The following is a 17,820-nucleotide window of genomic DNA, read 5'->3' as shown; positions in this document are numbered from 1 at the left end:
ATGGGAGAGAGAACAGGGAAGAGGCCGGAGGTCAGACAAAAGCAAGGCTGTGAACTTTGTATCATTGTGTTGCTGATATACATTTGACTGGCTTAGCAGGGTCGGAGTATTGTACTGAACGTAAACCTTAATGTTTTGAGCGACTCTATGCGTACATTATTCCAAGAACCCCACTAGAGGGAGATGTTGGCTATGACCCCCATGATGTACTTGCAGTATATCAACCATACCTAAACACTGAAACCGCTTACCTAGTAGAATGTGTGTGTGATAAAGTATGTGTTTGAATATGCATCACAATAAACATATGCGAGTGTGAATGCTCATGCTGTGCACGTGTAAAGTTTTATTAGTAATAGAGCATGTACGGGATACATATGGTACTCATTGTCTAACGAAATGCTTATAAGAGTAGGCCAATGTGTTTGAACTCAAGATATGAGTGTCTATGTGTTTGTAATTAAATGCCATTTGAATGCACAGTGATAAACACCTAGACGACTGGTGGTGTGACCTGTGAACCGTGACCTTTACCCTTTGTGCTCGGCCTTCTGCACCTTGACCCAGTGCTCCACCTGCTCCAGGGCGCTCCTCCTCTGCACCTGCCTTTGAGTGTCAACCACCTGGGGCGTCAGCGTGGCCCTCTGGTACGTCCCCGTCCCCATCCCGTTGGGTTCCGGAGTGGGTGTCCCGTTCCTCAGACAGGCCCCGGGGGGCAGGGTGAAGGCGCCGCGCGACGGGGCGCGCGATGGCGCCCTGGAGGGGGGCGCGGATGTGGGTGCAGAGGCGGAGTCAGGAGTTAGGGAGGGAAGGGGAGGGAGACTGTTAGGAGGGACGGCGTCCATTTCAATTTCCACGCTTCCGCCGCCGAGGGAAGGAATCTTGGAAGTGATGGGATTGAGTGTGTCGTTCCGGAAGCTACGGCGCTCCTCGGTTTCTCGGATATCGGCAGGTTCGAGGACCACTCCATCGCTATGGAGATGGGGGTCAGCTCGGGGTTCGCGTGAGGTCTTTGTGTAGTTGTTGACGTGGTTGGTTTGGGGGACCCCCTTGCGTTCCGACGTGTTGGGCATTTCCGATTTCTCCGATGTTTCCGATGGCCTAGGAGAGGAACAGAACGGGAGATGGTTTGACTCTCTATCTCAACACATAGGAACAACATAATTATTGACATTTGCTATTGTATCAGGACAGTAACTAGGGTTGCAAAATTCCCAGTAACTTACTTTCCCACTTATTTTGTTTCCACATTTTTCATACCTCTAACCTCTCACAGGAGTTAATGTTAGATGTTACTTTTTGTAATTTACTAGAGAATCATTATTTCATCCCTTCATATCGCCAATTGCAACCAAGTGAGGTGTTAACATTAGCATAGCCTAACGTGAATGAAGGGCCCGTCAAAATAGGATATAGGAACATAGCTAGGGAAAGGGGAAGTCGGGGCTAATTCCATCTAAATGAAGAGAGAACTGGGCTACTTAGCGTTAGCAATTAGCGTAGCCTAGCCTCCCAGGTCTCTCAGGCTGACAGCCACTAAAAATAGCTCAGGGTGTCTAATGTACTGGTGGGAATGAGCAGTCATACTTGCGACGATGGACACAATCATTTCCCTCCGATGATATGAGCTTCTCATTCATCAAATACAGCTCTCCAGGACCGTTTAGTCATAAGAGCCACAGTGAATTGGTTGGCTATAACACACATCCCGCACACACACACACACACACACACACACACACACACACACCCATCCACCCACACACACACCCATCCACCCACACCCACACACATCCACACACACACGTACGTACAGTATGCAGCATACAGTGGGGTCATGAAGCGGCATGGCTCAATCTGATGGGTCCATACTTCTAAACATTAAAATGAAAATCATTGACATAGTACGCTACATGTTAGCTTTTCCCATCCCGAAAACCTGGCACACTTAGCCTTATGACAACAAGACCAGCTGGACATGATTATTTCCTGGGACAAACACTTGCATCTGCCAAATCCAAATGTTGATGCAGTTGGATGTGACTGAACACCTCGCCATGAAAGCGTCCTTAACAGAAGTGAAAAACTTTGAAATGTTGAAGTACATTTGCTGCGATAGTCTGTTTCGAAGGGAAATCAAAACCATTGCAAACGAAGATGGGAAATCAAAACCATTGCAAACGAAGGTGAGAAATCTCTTTAATGAGGAGCTTCATGGAGTGTCTCTTGCAGACCAACACAAAGGCTACAGGGCTGTAATGTTCCCGGAGCGACGCTCCGCCACCTCTCAAAACGGTGCCTGTTCAGGGAAGGTTCCATCAAAGCTGAATCAAATGTCTCACAAGATCGCTTAATGATTATTTAGTATTCGACATGGGCCTAGCACACCGAATAGAACAGCATAATGTTACTGTTATTTGAATTGTGCATTCAGATGGCAGTAACAAACACTTCATTTGTTTTGTAGGCTAAACGTACATGTACGTTTTATATCCATTATATAAAGTCGAGCATCGAGGACCAGCAGTGAACCTTTTTTCTCTCCTTAATTAACAGAAACGCTTGACGTGAGTGAGGGGGGTCGCACGTGATACAATGCTACATGTTAGCTGTTCCCATGAGATAACCTGGCACACTATGCTAACAGCACCAGCTGGCAGAGATTATTTCCACTAACAACTTCTGCATCGGCCTATCAAAGATCTTAGACTTTAAATCCACCAACCAATGGCACTTCATAAAATAGGTCAACTTGGCCCTTGAGGGACATTTGAAACCTCCAAATTGAAGGTTCACTTTTGTTCGGCTTGGTCTGTCACACGTGTAGTGTGCCAATATTGCATGACACATTTTATTACGAGGCTACTACCCAAAATACACGTTTTCACATATACAGTATATATGCAAAAGTATGTGGACACCCCTTCAAATTAGTGGATTCGGCAATTTCAGGATGTCACCTTTCCAAAAAATCAGTTAGTCAAATTTCTGCCCTGCTAGAGCTGCCCCAGTCAACTGTAAGTGGTGTTATTGTGAAGTGGAAACGTATAGGAGCATCAGAACGAAGTGGTAGGCCGCACAAGCTCACAGAATGGGACCGCCGAGTGCTTAAGCACATAAAAATCATCTGTCCTCAGTTGCAACACTCACTACCGAGTTTCAAATTGCGTCTGGAAGCAATGTCAGCACAATAACTGTTTGTCGGGAGTGACTGTCTGTCCGTTCGTGTTTGTCCTTGTCCATCTGCCCGTATCCATCCGCCTGTCCGTCTGTGTCTGTCTCTGCCTGTCGGACGGACGGCCCGTCTGTGTCTGTCTCTGCCTGTCGGACGGACGGCCCGTCTGTGTCTGTCTCTGCCTGTCGGACGAACGGACGGACAGCCCGTCTGTGTCCGTCTATACCTGTCGGACGGACGGACAGCCCGTCTGTGTCCGTCTATGCCTGTCGGACGGACGGACAGCCCGTCTGTGTCCGTCTATGCCTGTCGGACGGACGGACAGCCCGTCTGTGTCCGTCTATGCCTGTCGGACGGACGGACAGCCCGTCTGTGTCTGTCTCTGCCTGTTGGACGGACGGACGGCCCGTCTGTGTCTGTCTCTGCCTGTCGGACGGAAAGGCCGCCTGTGTCTGTCTCTGCCTGTCGGACGGACGGACAGCCCGTCTGTGTCTGTCTCTGCCTGTCGGACGGACGGCCCGTCTGTGTCTGTCTCTGCCTGTCGGACGGACGGCCCGTCTGTGTCTGTCTCTGCCTGTCGGACGGACGGCCCGTCTGTGTCTGTCTCTGCCTGTCGGACGGACGGACAGCCCGTCTGTCTGTCTCTGCCTGTCGGACGGATGGACAGCCCGTCTGTGTCTGTCTCTGCCTGTCGGACGGACGGAAAGGCCGTCTGTGTCGGTCTCTGCTTGTCGGACGGACGGACAGCCCGTCTGTGTCTGTCTCTGCCTGTCGGACGGACGGACAGCCCATCTGTGTCCGTCTCTGCTTGTCGGACGGACGGACAGCCCGTCTGTGTCTGTCTCTGCCTGTCGGACGGACGGACAGCCCATCTGTGTCCGTCTCTGGCTGTCGGACGGACAGCCCTTCTGTGTCTGTCTGTCGGACGGACGGACGGCCCGTCTGTGTCTGTCTCTGCCTGTCGGACGGAGGGACGGCCCGTCTGTGTCTGTCTCTGCCTGTCGGACGGACGGCCCGTCTGTGTCGGTCTCTGCCTGTCGGACGGACAGCCCTTCTGTGTCTGTCTGTCGGACGGACGGACAGCCCGTCTGTGTCTGTCTCTGCCTGTCGGACGGAGGGACGGCCCGTCTGTGTCTGTCTCTGCCTGTCGGACGGACGGCCCGTCTGTGTCGGTCTCTGCCTGTCGGACGGACGGCCCGTCTGTGTCGGTCTCTGCCTGTCGGACGGACGGACGGACAGCCCGTCTGTGTCCGTCTCTGCCTGTCGGACGGCCCGTCTGTCTGTCTCTGCCTGTCGGACGGACGGCCCGTCTGTGTCTGTCTCTGCCTGTCGGACGGACGGCCCGTCTGTGTCTGTCTCTGCCTGTCGGACGGACGGACAGCCCGTCTGTGTCTGTCTCTGCCTGTCGGACGGACGGACAGCCCGTCTGTGTCTGTGTCCGCCTGTCGGACGGATGGACAGCCCGTCTGCGTCTGTCTGCCTGTCGGACGGATGGACAGCCCGTCTGTGCCTGTCTCTGCCTGTCGGACGGACGGATGGACAGCCCGTCTGCGTCTGTCTCTGCCTGTCGGACGGACGGATGGACAGCCCGTCCGTATTGTCCGCCCGTGTCTTTGTCTGTGATTGTCCGTCCATCCCCGTCCGTCTGTCCATGTCCATCTCTTTGTCTGTCTGTCTGTGTGTCTCTCCTCTCACCCCCTCTTCTCTTCCACATATCCCCATCTTTCTCCCATCAGCCCCCCCATCTATTATTCTCTCTAGTCTGTCCATCGCTTTTCCCACCATCACTCTCTTCTTCCATCTCTCTATGTTATTCACTTTCTCGCCATCCTTCTCACAGCATAGTTAGACATCTGTCATAAAGTCTGTGAAACTGTACTATTGTGCATGTGCGTGCGTGCGTCTGCACCAATGCAATCTGAGAGTAGGCTGAGTGGCATCATGGAGCAAGGCTGGCACAGACACAGCATCACAATGCACTCTCTGCTGCAAGGTCACACAGGCATGCACAAGCACTCACGCACACACACAAACCCAAATAGCCCTAGAGATTGCAGCTCTGTTTCTCAGCGCTGCCTATCAATGAGACTGACAGAATGGCAAACACAAGGAAACTCATCTCTCTCCCCAGACAGATATATTCAGACACACACACACTTAAGAATTGCCACAGCTAAGTTACATGTACCATTCACAATACAACCTCGGTCAGATGGGTAATTGCCCAATAAAATATAACCAACTGAACAGTCCCAAAAGTGCAAACTCAACCCACCCCTTCAATTTGTTAAAGCTAAATCAAACAAACCGACAATATTTCATATGTACATGACCCAGGTCTGGAGTGACAGGCTGACAGACAGGGGGGTTCGGTCCAAGGCAGCGTACGTCTGGGCTCCATGGTGAACTTTCCCCTTACGTACAGTAGCACGGCCCATCTGAGAATACACCTCTTCGCCATCCTTTGGCTGTGTTTGAGAAGTGGATCATCTATTTGTCAACTAATTGCAACTTCATTGACTTTCGTTCAAAATAGAAAACAGACAATATCCATACGATTGCCCGTGCAATCCACCCTTTTCTCCTGGACTTTACTATTGGGGGGGGGGGGGGGGGAGTGTGAAACGATGTCTCGAAAGGATGGGGGCATTGTCGGAAAGGTCGAGGTTTCGACCCAGGCGTTTCATCAGCGTTGACATATGGACAGGGTATGGAATGCACTGACACGGCAACTAAATGACGAGAGAAGAGAAAAACGGTCTACGCACAGTAAGCGTTTCACTCCGTGGGGACGGAAACCTGTTGAGGTTTGATTAGATGATCATGTGAATAACGGTCGGACTCTCAGAAAAGAAAGCAGATATTCTGGGTCAATCGCTTAACTTTTTGATCTTTCCCCTTACTGTCAAATAAATATGCATTGGTTAATTCTAATGAGACGATGTTCACAACATGTGTGGACATTTTTGGTACAAAACATTTCTGCCTTGTTTAATATTCTAGATAACATGTTGGGTACAAATTCTCTTTGGGGTGGTAACTTAGAAAGAGCTGGTTGGATAAAGAGTCATTTCATGCTAATTATATGAATTTGTGCCTGTATGTAAATGCAAATTGGTTGTTATTTACAAACGTTATATTTCTAGCAATATAATAGCAAAACATTTGAAAAGGGCCATATGCGGTTTAAAAAAGTTGCCATGAATCACTTAACGAAGAAATAATGGCATATTTCACATTATATTGAACACCTGAAGTCCCACCAAAATGTCTGGATCCCATTCATTCCCTGTCTCTCATTGTTCATTCGCTATAATACAGTCAATATAAATCCATTATTTGATGGATAAATAAAATAAAATCATCTATAGGAGTTGAGTATCTTACACCAGTACGCAGCCGTTAAGATTTATCAGAAATAGATTTTGGACACTTTATCAATTTTGACGACCGTTGCGCCCCCGGATCCGAACCTTAACCATTGGCGGCGGTAATGCAAAACTGACCCAGGATCAGTGTCTAGGGCAAACTTCCGCACTACACCTACCTCTTGAGGCTGTCGGTTTGGTTCTGCATCAGCGCCGCCTGGTTCATGGCCTTCACCCAGCCGTTCACGTCCTCCTGCGTGTCGGCGCTGAAGAAGTACGTCCGCATGCCGCCGTGCTCCGCCTGCGAGTCAATCACAGTGCTCCGGTTGTAAATGTACGAGCGCATGCCCGTGTGGTTGGCCTATGGGAGAGGAGAGAGGGAGGGTCAGACTGAAGAAGAATGATGGACGGGGGTGTCTGGCCAATGGGATAGATAGCAAGGTTGGGGTCAACCGAGTTTTGAATTCAGTTATTTCAGGTGAATTTATATGTAATTCAAGAACAAAAAAGGGTATACTATGAACTGAATTGAGAACTGAATTGACTCCAACCATGAACGAGATGGATAGAGAAGTGTTGAACAATTAAGAGAAATAGGGACATCAACCAATGTCTTCCCATGGAGACAAACAAATTCAAGTCAGCCAATAGAGAGAAAAAAATAGAGAGTCAAATCAGCATTAGCCTAGAGAGATACTAGCCAATAGAGACAAATCAGCATTAGCCTAGAGAGATACTAGCCAATAGAGACAAAAGCCAGCCAGCCAGCCAATAGAATAACAAAGAAAAGCGACAGAGTACTCTAGCCAATGGAGAAGGAGAGAGAGACATCCATACCGACCAATAGACACAGTAGCATGAGTGACATAACAAGAATGAAAAAGGTCCAATCCAACCCACGACAGAGGGCAGTGTAAGCCAATCAACAAGCAAGCAAGCATAGAAGGAGCCATTGTGATAGAACTTCAACCATGACATTGCTATTTTCAACATGCTCGCGAATTGTTTGTACTGGGCCTATTCTATACTTGTTTATTCATACTTGTCTTATGCTGGTCTCTATGGGGCGTTCTGATTCCCCACACTTTTCCCCAAAGTGTGCACTTGCACACTTCCCATCATCGATTTAACAATGGTGGAAACCCCCCCCCCCCCCTTACAATAGTCAACAAATACACCATTCCAATGCTTTTCAAATCCACCCCCGGGGAGTACGCAAGTGCACACTTTGGGAGAAGGATGGAGAATCAGTACGCAGGCCAAATCTCTATGGCCAAGTTAAGATTCTCCCAGCCTTCACCCCAGAAGTGTTCACTCGTTCACTCCCTCTCATACATTTACAAGCATTGGTTTGACGTAAGCATGGTTGGAGGGAGTTTCCACCATTTTCCTTCCACCAGCCCATTCCTTTGGGGGGGGGGGGTCATTACTGGATTGTAGTCTATGAAGAAGCAACACCAATATTTCAAGAGGCTGTTTTCGTTAGGTAGGAGACGGCTATCACTGGCACCGCAAAAAAGCAATTATTGAGGCAATCACTCATGCCATCATGTAACAAATTAGAGCCAATCTATATGGGGTGTATTCACTAGCAAACCAAGCTGAAGCAAACCGGCTGAAATGGAGAGGGACCTACCTGAATTTGTCCAATAAAAAACGCTTGTTTCCCTTTCTCCCGTAGCAAAACGTTTTGCTACAATGTGTGCTAATGAATACACCCATGCCTTTTTGTCTTATCAGAGTCCAGATCCAACTAAAACCCAATAATGCCAAATGGCATTAGTCCACTACTTCTGACCAGGGCCTTGGTCAAATGTAGTCAACAGGGTGCCATTCAGGACTCATGGGTTTTAGTTGGATCTAGACAAAGCAAGGTAACAGATTGCCAAGCGGGTGTGAAATGGGTGTGATTTCTTCATTTGAGTGTTGGCATCTTTTTTTTAGATTTTGCCTGACTCGACGTTTGATACAAACATGGCTTTTCAAGTTGAGGCATGGGTGTTGTTCGTGGCGTGAAAACCCCTGCAACACCACACACACACACACACACACGGGGCTGCTGAGGGGAGGACGGGTTCATAATAATAGCTGGAATGGAATACCACCAAACACATGGAAACCACATGTTTGATGTGTTGGATACCATTCCATTGATTCCGCTCCAGCCATTACTACGAGTCCGTCCTCACCAATGAAGGAGCCGCCGGCCGCCTGTGATGTACACACATAAACAAACACACAGACAGACCGTGCTCCTGCAGGATGACCGGGGTGTAACGGTAAGCCTCTTGGCCCCAGGCAGTGGTTGGAGAAGGTCGGGCCAGAAGGCTGCCTCTACCCCCTGGGGAGGTCTTTAAATCTCCTCCCTGGCTGGTCTAAGGTTCGGCCTGTAGTGTACACTGTGGAACAGGGTGATGTTGCCCCGAAACCTAGGATCAGCTTCCCCTAACCTTTAACCTTTAACCATAGGTGGGGAAACTGACCTGAGATCAGCATCTACAGACAGCTTCACCTTATTCCGTACACTACAGTGTAGCAACAGAAGGCCCGACGTAGCTACTGGCAAGGCCACGCGTAAGGGGGGGGGGGGGGGGGGGGGGGGGGGCTCAGACTGCTGCTGTGTTAATCAGCTGTCTAATCTCCCCTCACTCACTCTCCAGCCTCTTCAGCGGTCTGGACAAGCTGCTCTCTAATATAGTTCTATATCATGGTCGGGTGTACGTGCACCCACCCATCTATCCCAACAGCTACCCTGTCGCTGTAATTATCCAATACCTGCCCTGCCTTTTCAGACCAATGAAAGAATGTGCAGACAGTGCCTGGTCTCTTATAACATTCCTTACCACAGCCTCATAGCATTCCCGCTACAGGGAAGAGGCTGCGTGGGACATTCAAGTGCACTGTGTGACCACCACACCTCCACAGAGAATGCACACTGCTCACCCTGGGCAAGTCTCCCTTCCCCCTCAGCTCTCCTCCTCAAAAATAGCCAGCCTGTACTCCCAGACAGGAAGGCTAACAATAGCAGCAGTCCTCTTATTCCTCTCCCCAGCCCCTCTCAGACACGCAGGCCTTTTTTGTGTGTGTCCCGTCTATTCAAAGCCTTCTTATTGTGCTTTCCAGATAAGCCTGGGGGGGGGGGGGGGGGGGGCTTATCTGGAAAGGGGGCTTATCCATTCCCTACACAGTGCACTACTTTTTTCACCAGAGCCCTATCAAAAGTAGTGTACTATGTAGGGAATAGGGTGCCATTTGGGACGTAGCCCTGGCCTCCAAGCTGCGATAACACGGACCCCCGAACTCTCACGTGGAAATACTTTTACAGCAATAAACGCTCAGAATGAAGGCACGGCTCGCACGGTACGTTCTGGAATCCGCAATCTCGAAAAACCTTTCTGCTTTGGGGAAACCATTGGCATAATGGAAATGGATATAGGAACTATATTCTGTATACCGAGTGTTGCTTAACGACTGTTGAAGGTTATGAGCCTGGTGCCAATTCTGTTTGTGCCGTCTTGACAACTCCTACTGCTCGACTATCCCCACAGGGTTAAATAAAAAAAAGATTAAAAAAAATAGGAGTCGGCAAGACGGCACAAACAGAATTGGCACCAGGCTAATAACCTCGAACAGCCGTTAAGAAAGTTATTATACGGAATATTCACATCCTCGAGCAAGACGGCACAGACACTTGTTAAGCACCTTGAAATGCATCCCCTGTGAGAAATGTGCTCTATAAAGAAACGTTTCATTTGAAACCGATCTGGGACCAGGCTAGAAGGTTCTAAGTGCATTCCAAAATAGACTGCATAAGAGGTGAAAAAAATTAATGTTTATTCCACTTAAATAAAATAAAATCGATCTACCTCCACGAGTGGCATGCTGGATATCAGACAAAGCAGAGTTCAGCCAACACACAGAACCAGAGACACGAGTGAATGAGATCATACAAGACAGATAAAATGGAGGGAAACCACAACCACGTCCAAAAAGGCACACACCACTCTCAAAACATGCTCCAAACCATGACAAATATACACGGCGCTGTATATATTTAGCCTTTCTCCAACCACACACTGAAGGTAAATGACATGGCAAAAGCAGTAACTCAGGTAAAGTTCAATAGGTTATGAGGGCGGTACCTATTTATGAGAGGACGGTGCACTTGGGTTTCAATTGGACGACCTCGCACACTCGCAGGGTCCCAGCGAGGCAGCCCACCAATAGGAACAAGAGAGGGAACAGAGTTCAGCGAATAGGGGAGAGGGAACAGAGTTCAGCGAATAGGGGAGAGGGGTACCAGCCTTCTATCTAGATTGGTTGGCTCTACTGTGGAGGGGCGGGGTGGGAAAGTAAGGTTTTTAACCATGGGGAAACATTTTTTGGGGGGTTGAAGTAGTCAGACAAACACAAGTAGTACTAACTCACTGTGGTGGTCAATGGTTGCAGCACAAACAAACTAACCAGATGACATAAAACACACACACACACACACACACACACACACACACACACACACACACACACGCCACTCTAGAGAGACACTGGAGAGTGGTCCTGACAGGATTGGGTTACAGGTATCGACGGGGGACGACGACGACAGTCCTCCTAACATTCTCCCAACTCTTCCATGGCAGTAACAGAATCTCGGGTTCAGGGAGGCAGGAAACACAAGCTAGCCATTCTCTATTGACCCCTGCCTCTCCCTCCGACCTCACACGCACACGCACACTCACAGCAGTGGGACAGATTGCACAAGAGTGCAGCGGCTCAAATATAACCCGTCTCTCTGATAAGGGCTTAAGAGTAGATTACCGAGCCATTCCACAGTCGAGCCTAAAATCGCCAGGCCAAATCTCCACTCTGCATTCAATTACATTTGGCTTGCAGTGTAACTGCAAACTGAGTCCCTTTACGAGCCTTTCTCACTGCATCAGTAGAGTGAAAAGTTAACAACAGAAAACACCACCAGATGAGGCAGAAACTACAATACGACAACTGGACAGCAGTGTTTGCCAAATTCCAATAACTTTCCCCAAAATTTCCTAGGTTTTCCCGGAAAATTATTCCTGATTTCCTGCTTATCCCCCCTACTGATTACGGGCCAACTGGGACTACTGGGAAACCCTAGGAATTTCTTTGGGGGAAAGTTACCAGAACTTTGCAACCTTGCTGGGTAACACCAAGACTGTTTCGTTTCAGCCCAACACAAGTACACCGTGTTCAACTAAGGAAAGGGGTTCAGTGATTAGGAATAGAAGAGAGTAGAATCAGGTGTTCTTGTATTGGGCTAGAAACCATACGCAACCGTAGAACCACTTGAGAAAACACTGCCTTTTTAGGGTCAGGGTGGTCTGGTTAGGGAGGAAACATTGAATTAACATTGAAATAACATTGAATACATGTCATCAGCCAGAGGGGCGGAGATTGGAGGCATTACAGGGATTTTTCTGCCATTGAAATCCAAACCGTGTAAAAAATAAACACTTTCAGTGTAAACTGAACGACTAAATGAAGATAAAGTATGTAGGAAAAAAATGACCTATACATTTTCTTAGAATATAATCTTTGAAAACTAACAATAACCAAAATAAAACCTAGACAAGGCAGGGAGAATAGATTTTGTTATTATGTTTGAGCGATAGAACACAGTATTAGCCATAGCAAAAGGCATAAAATCGCGGGAAATTTTCTTTAAAACTGCTAACTTTTCTCTCAGGTCCATGGAGAAATTTGTACAATTGCAGGAAATTGGAAATTGCAGGAAATTCTCCACACCGGCAAGACGGGGGCCACTGAAATGTTCACTAAAAGTCAGCCGTGCCGAAGGGGCCGACCCCTGCCACGCCCACCACCTAAATCCTTTTTTTGAACCAGGAAAAGAAACCCTACATTACTAGGAGACCGACTGGTTGTATCAGTCACTGACTGGTCTACATTATTACAACCAGCCAGGCCTACCGTCTGTCATACAGCCAATAGACTGAAACCTAAACCCCTATTGGCTCTGCATGACAACAGAGGCAAGGCTGTATATGTAGTGGTGAAAGGAAACATAACGGAACCACACTTGGCTTCCTGTGGGAATGAAACCACTAGCAGAGGACATTAGAGAAAGATGTGGGTAATCTAGAACCAACCACAGATATACAGCTAGCACTACAGTCTCTATCACTTGTATACAGAGCCTTCAGAAATAATTCATAACCCTTTTACTTTCTCCCGCATTTTGTTGTGTTACAGCCTGAATTTAAAATGGAATTCAATTGAGATGTTTTGTCACTGGCCTCCACACATTACCCCATAATGTCAAAGTGGAATTATGTTGTTATAAGTGTTTACAAATTAATAAAAAATGAAAATCTGAAATGTCTTGAGTCAATAAGTATTCAACCGCTTTGTTATGCTAAGCCTAAATAAGTTCAGGAGTAAAAATGTGCTTAACAAGTCACATAATAAGTTGCAATAATAGTGTTTAACATGATTTTTGAATGACTACCTCATCTCTGTACCCCACACATACAATTATCTGTAAGGTCCCTCAGTCGAGAAGTGAATTTCAAACACAGATCCAATCACAAAGACCAGGGAGATTTTCCAATGTCTCACAAAGAAGGGCACCTTATTGGTAGGTGGGTAAAAAAAAAAGCCGACATTGAATATCCCTTTTTTTCATGGTGAATTTATTAATTACACTTTGGATGGTGTATCCCAGTCACTACAAAGATACAGGCGTCCACCCTAACCGCTTAGGGAAACCGCTTAGGGACTTCACATGAGGCCAACTTTAAAACAGTTTAAGAATGTAATGTCTGTGATAGGATACAACTGAGGATTGATAAACAGCATTGTAGTTACTCCACAATACTAACCCTAGCGTAAACAAGACAAGAGTAAAAAGAAGCCTGTACAGAATAAAAATATTCTAAAACATGTATCCTGTTTGCAACAAGGCACTAAAGTAATACTGCAAAAAATGTGGCAAAGCAATTCACTTTTTGTCCTGAAGACAAAGTGTTTTGTATTGGATTTGGCCCAAACATTACATTACTGAGTACCACTCTCCATATTTTCAAGCATAGTGGTGGCTGCATCATGTTATGGGTATGCTTGTAATCTTTAAGGACTGGGGAGTTTTTCAGGATAAAAAGGAACCTGAATGGAACTAAGCACAGGCAAAATCCTAGAGGAAAACCTGGTTCAGTCTGCTTTCCACCAGACACTATGAGATGAATTCACCTTTCAGCAGGACAATAACCATAAACACAAAGTTACATCTACACCGAATTTGTTTTTCAAGAAGAATGTAGAAGAATGTAGTCTGGCAAAGATCAACAACCAGCTTCAAGAATTGTAAAACTATTAAACGGCAAATTCTGCACAATCCAGGTGTGGAAAGCTCTTAGAAACCTACCCAGAAAGGCTCACATCTGTAATCACTGCCAAAGATGATTCTAACATGGATTGATTCTTTTTTTTAATACAAATGTTAGAATTTTTCTTCCACTTTGACAGAATAGTTTGTGTAGATCATTGACAAATGTAAATTTATATTAACCCTATTTTCTTTCAGAAGGCACAGTAGCTCTATGGCATAGGCAGGGAGTCCTAAATGATATACTGTAGTACTATACCTATAACATGTCTGTAGAGAAAACCTACGGTTGGAGGCATTCTGGAGAAAATACCTTTATTATTATTATATTAATTTAGTAGACTAGCAAATTAGAAAGCTAAAAAGCGACCAACACAGAGAATCCAATTTGATCAACAACCTATACATTAGGCGGTGTCAGAGGAAGGCCCCAAAGCAAAATAGTCAGACTCCAGTCACCCAAGTCATAGACTGTTCTCTCTGCTACCGCACGGCAAGCGGTACCGGCGCGCCAAGTCTAGGTCCAAAAGGCTCCTCAACAGCTTCTACCCCCAAGCCATAAGACTGCTGAACAATTGATCAAATGGCCGCCCAGACTATTTACATTGACCCTCCCTTTGTTTTTATGCTGCTGCTACTGTTAAACTATGCATTGTCACTTTACAAATGACCTCAACTAACCTGTACCCCCGCACATTGACTCGGTACCGGTATCCCCTGTATATACTGTAGCATCGTTATTGTTATGTAATTATCTTGTGTTACTTTTTTAAAAATTTGATTTGACTTTAGTTTATTTAGTCAATATTTTCTTAACTCTACTTCTTGAACTGCATTGTTGGTTAAGCGGACTGTAAGCATTTCAATACCGGTTGTATTCGGCACACGTGACAAATTTGATTTGATTTGAAATCCTCAATAGCCAATAAAAAGGGGAGGATGGGTGCAATTAAATATCTGATGATTGGCTTATTATCCAGAATATCGTCCATCATTGATTGACAGAATTCTCCCTGTGAGCATAGTGACCTCACGGTGACGCAATGCCTCTAAAGCCAGCGGTTGGCCAAATATGAAGCAGAGAACCAAATCATATTCAGTCCATAATCTAAATCAGCCAACAAGCCGCTGTTGAGTAATAAAAGCAATAAAACTAGTTGTATTTTAACAGCAGGCAGAAACGTTGCGTCGCTTACAAATGTAAACCAGTGGAACAGAGACGACATAAAGCCATGGCATATTACATTAGTCAAATGAATAAAATGTAAAATGTAAAAAACATTAAAAAGACTACACATAAGTCCTGTTAAGAGGCGAACTCTGAGTCTTACCTTGAAGGCGTACTTGCGGCTGATGTGGTCCTCAGGCTCCACGGCTGAGACGACATAGCTGGGCAGAGGAATACTACCCAGGACTGACTCCTCCCTGCTGTCTGTTAGGGGAGGGGGGAAAGAAAGAAAGACAGGAGAGACAGGAGAGACAAGACAGGAGGGAGAAAGAACATTGAGAGAAAGAAAAGAGAAAGAAAAGAGAGCTCAACCACAGTAAAATCACAGTGCATCTGAGAAGAGCGGAACACAACCATGAAGCATCACGGACCAATAAATTACATGCCACTAAAAAGGTCTATAGATGGAGTGCTAACAGTACAGAAATCTACCATAAAAGCAATTAGTACCCTAAAAATTCAAATCGCTCCTGGACAACTTCGTAGCCTTAACATTCTCCTACAGCAATGAAGGTGTACATTTGGAAGTTTGGAACAAACTTTATATTTGACAAATTAGCCTCCTTGGCTAATATAAAGACACATAAGAGCAAACCAAAAATAATTGAGAATGAAAAATAGTTTGATAAATAATTACAAAAATCTAAGAAAGTCATTGAGAAATATATCTAATCAAAAACACAGCGAACCAGACAACAAAAATATACGTCTTCAACACGGGGAAACACTGAAGCAATGCAAACCCTAAGGACAAAAAAGGACCCGCTCATTAGAAATCCCCTGGATGGAATTGAGGAATCCATAGAATCAAAACACTTCTGGGAAAACTGGGATAAATTAATAAACCTCATCATGAGGAATTGGCTATGCAATATGCTGATATGTGAAGAAACCACTTTGCAAACCTCTACAGCAATAAAACAAAGAGCCCAGAACAACAATATATACAAGAAAAAATGACAAGTAAGAATCCTGTGGATACCTCAATTACAGAACAATAATTACCTGTACACTCTCCAACCCAAAAAAAGACCTGTGGTGCGGACGGTATTTTAAATGAAATGATCAAATATACAGACCACAAATTCAAATTGGCTATACTCTTCAACATTATCCTCACTGCAGGCATTTTCCCTGATATTTGGAACAAAGGATTGATCACACCAATCTATAAAAAACGGAGACAAATTTGATCCAAATAATTAGAGGGATTTGCGTTAACAGCAAATTCTCTGCAGTATCATAAATAGCAGACTACTTCATTTCCTTGATTAACACAACGTCCTGAGCAGAAGCCAGATTGGATTTCTAACAAATTACTGCTCGACAGACCACATTTATACCCGCCACACTCTAAATGACAAACAAGTAGACCAAAACAAAGGCAAAATCTACTCATTTTTCGGGCACAAAGGTATTTTTAAAATAAACTAATACAAAGAGGTATCGGGGGATCATAGGATCATAAGATGCTATTAAATCAAATGTACACTTAAAAACAAATGTGCGGGTCAAATTGGCAACAAGCAAACAGACGTCTTCTCTCAGAGACGTGGAGTGAAACAGGGCTGCTCAATAAGTCCAACACTATTTAACATCTACATGAATGAATTGGCAAAAGAAACAGTAGAAGAATCTGCAGCACCTGGTCTCACCTTACCCGACGCTGAAATCAAGTGTCTGCTGTACGCAGGTGACCTGGTGCTGCTGTCTGCCACTAAGGAGGGGTTACAGCAGCATCTAGATCATCTGCACAGGTTCTGTCAGACCTGGGCTCAGACAGTTAACCTAATATATATATAGGACTCCCATATATATAGGATGACAAATAGAATCAGGATGACAAATAGAAATTCTATTTGGACACAGTTCTAATAGAACACACCTAAAAAAACAACACGTATCTAGGACTAAATATCAGCGACACTGGTAGCTTTCACAGGTAGCTTTCACAGGTAGCTTTCACAGCTGAGAGACAAAGGTAGAAAAGCATTCAATGCTTTAAAATAGAACCAATTGCTCTAAGAGGGTAGCGAAGTATGGGGTCCACTCTCCAATAATGAATTCAGCAAATGGGACAAATCCAATCAAAATACTGCATGCTGAGTTTTATAAGACTGTATTGCAAGTGCAAAGAAAAACTCACATGTAAGAACAGAATTGGGCCAAACCCCCCCCTCCCCCTCCCCCTCTTATTCGAATAGAAAAAAAACAGCCATCAAATTTTGCAACCATCTAAAAACAAGTGACCCCTAAAACATTTCATCACACAACCCTACAATGTCAAGAGATGAAACCAGAGAAGAGTTCCCTCAGTCAGCTGGTTCTGAGGCTCAGTTCACTAACCCAAACCAACCCCATTGAGTCACAGGACAGCACTCAGAAAAATCTGGCTCAACCAAATCATCACAAAGCAAAAATAAAAATATAAATCACTTATTGGAAAGACACCACAAAAAAAAAAATCTAAAGAAAGCTTCAGTGCTATTTGGCTCTAAACCGACAGTAACTTGGTGGCAGACTATCTGACCACTGTGGCTGATAGAAAACTGAGGAAAACACTGACGAGGTACAGACTCCGTGAGAACAGTCTGGCTATAGAGACCGGTCGTCACAGGCAAACCTGGCTGCCCAGAGAGGACAGGCTGTGCTCACTCTGCTCCAGGGGAGAGGT

The 17,820-nt window shown here is 45.7% G+C and overlaps 1 protein-coding gene across 22 annotated transcripts in view; it reads right to left on the bottom strand.

Moving 5' to 3' along the window:
* LOC110492194 (pleckstrin homology domain-containing family A member 7) overlaps window positions 1–17,820 on the bottom strand; it is a 155,479-nt gene that overhangs the window by 27,847 nt on the left and 109,812 nt on the right. For 19 of the 22 annotated variants that reach the window (XM_036951093.1, XM_036951074.1, XM_021566298.2 and 16 more), the window contains 3 exons: window positions 15,250–15,350; window positions 6,723–6,904; window positions 535–1,101 (listed from right to left, as the gene is read on the bottom strand). In XM_036951093.1, the coding sequence (XP_036806988.1) occupies window positions 535–1,101; window positions 6,723–6,904; window positions 15,250–15,350 (850 nt within the window). Of the gene's footprint in view, window positions 1–534; window positions 1,102–6,722; window positions 6,905–10,685; window positions 12,831–15,249; window positions 15,351–17,820 lie in introns of those variants that run through there. The other 3 variants (XM_021566321.2, XM_021566431.2, XM_021566422.2) reach the window with 2 other exon arrangements.

This window comes from Oncorhynchus mykiss, chromosome 2, assembly GCF_013265735.2.
Source record: "Oncorhynchus mykiss isolate Arlee chromosome 2, USDA_OmykA_1.1, whole genome shotgun sequence".
Lineage (NCBI taxonomy): Eukaryota > Metazoa > Chordata > Actinopteri > Salmoniformes > Salmonidae > Oncorhynchus > Oncorhynchus mykiss.
Note: the sequence above shows the minus strand (reverse complement) of the source record. Positions and strands in the feature narration are given on the sequence as shown.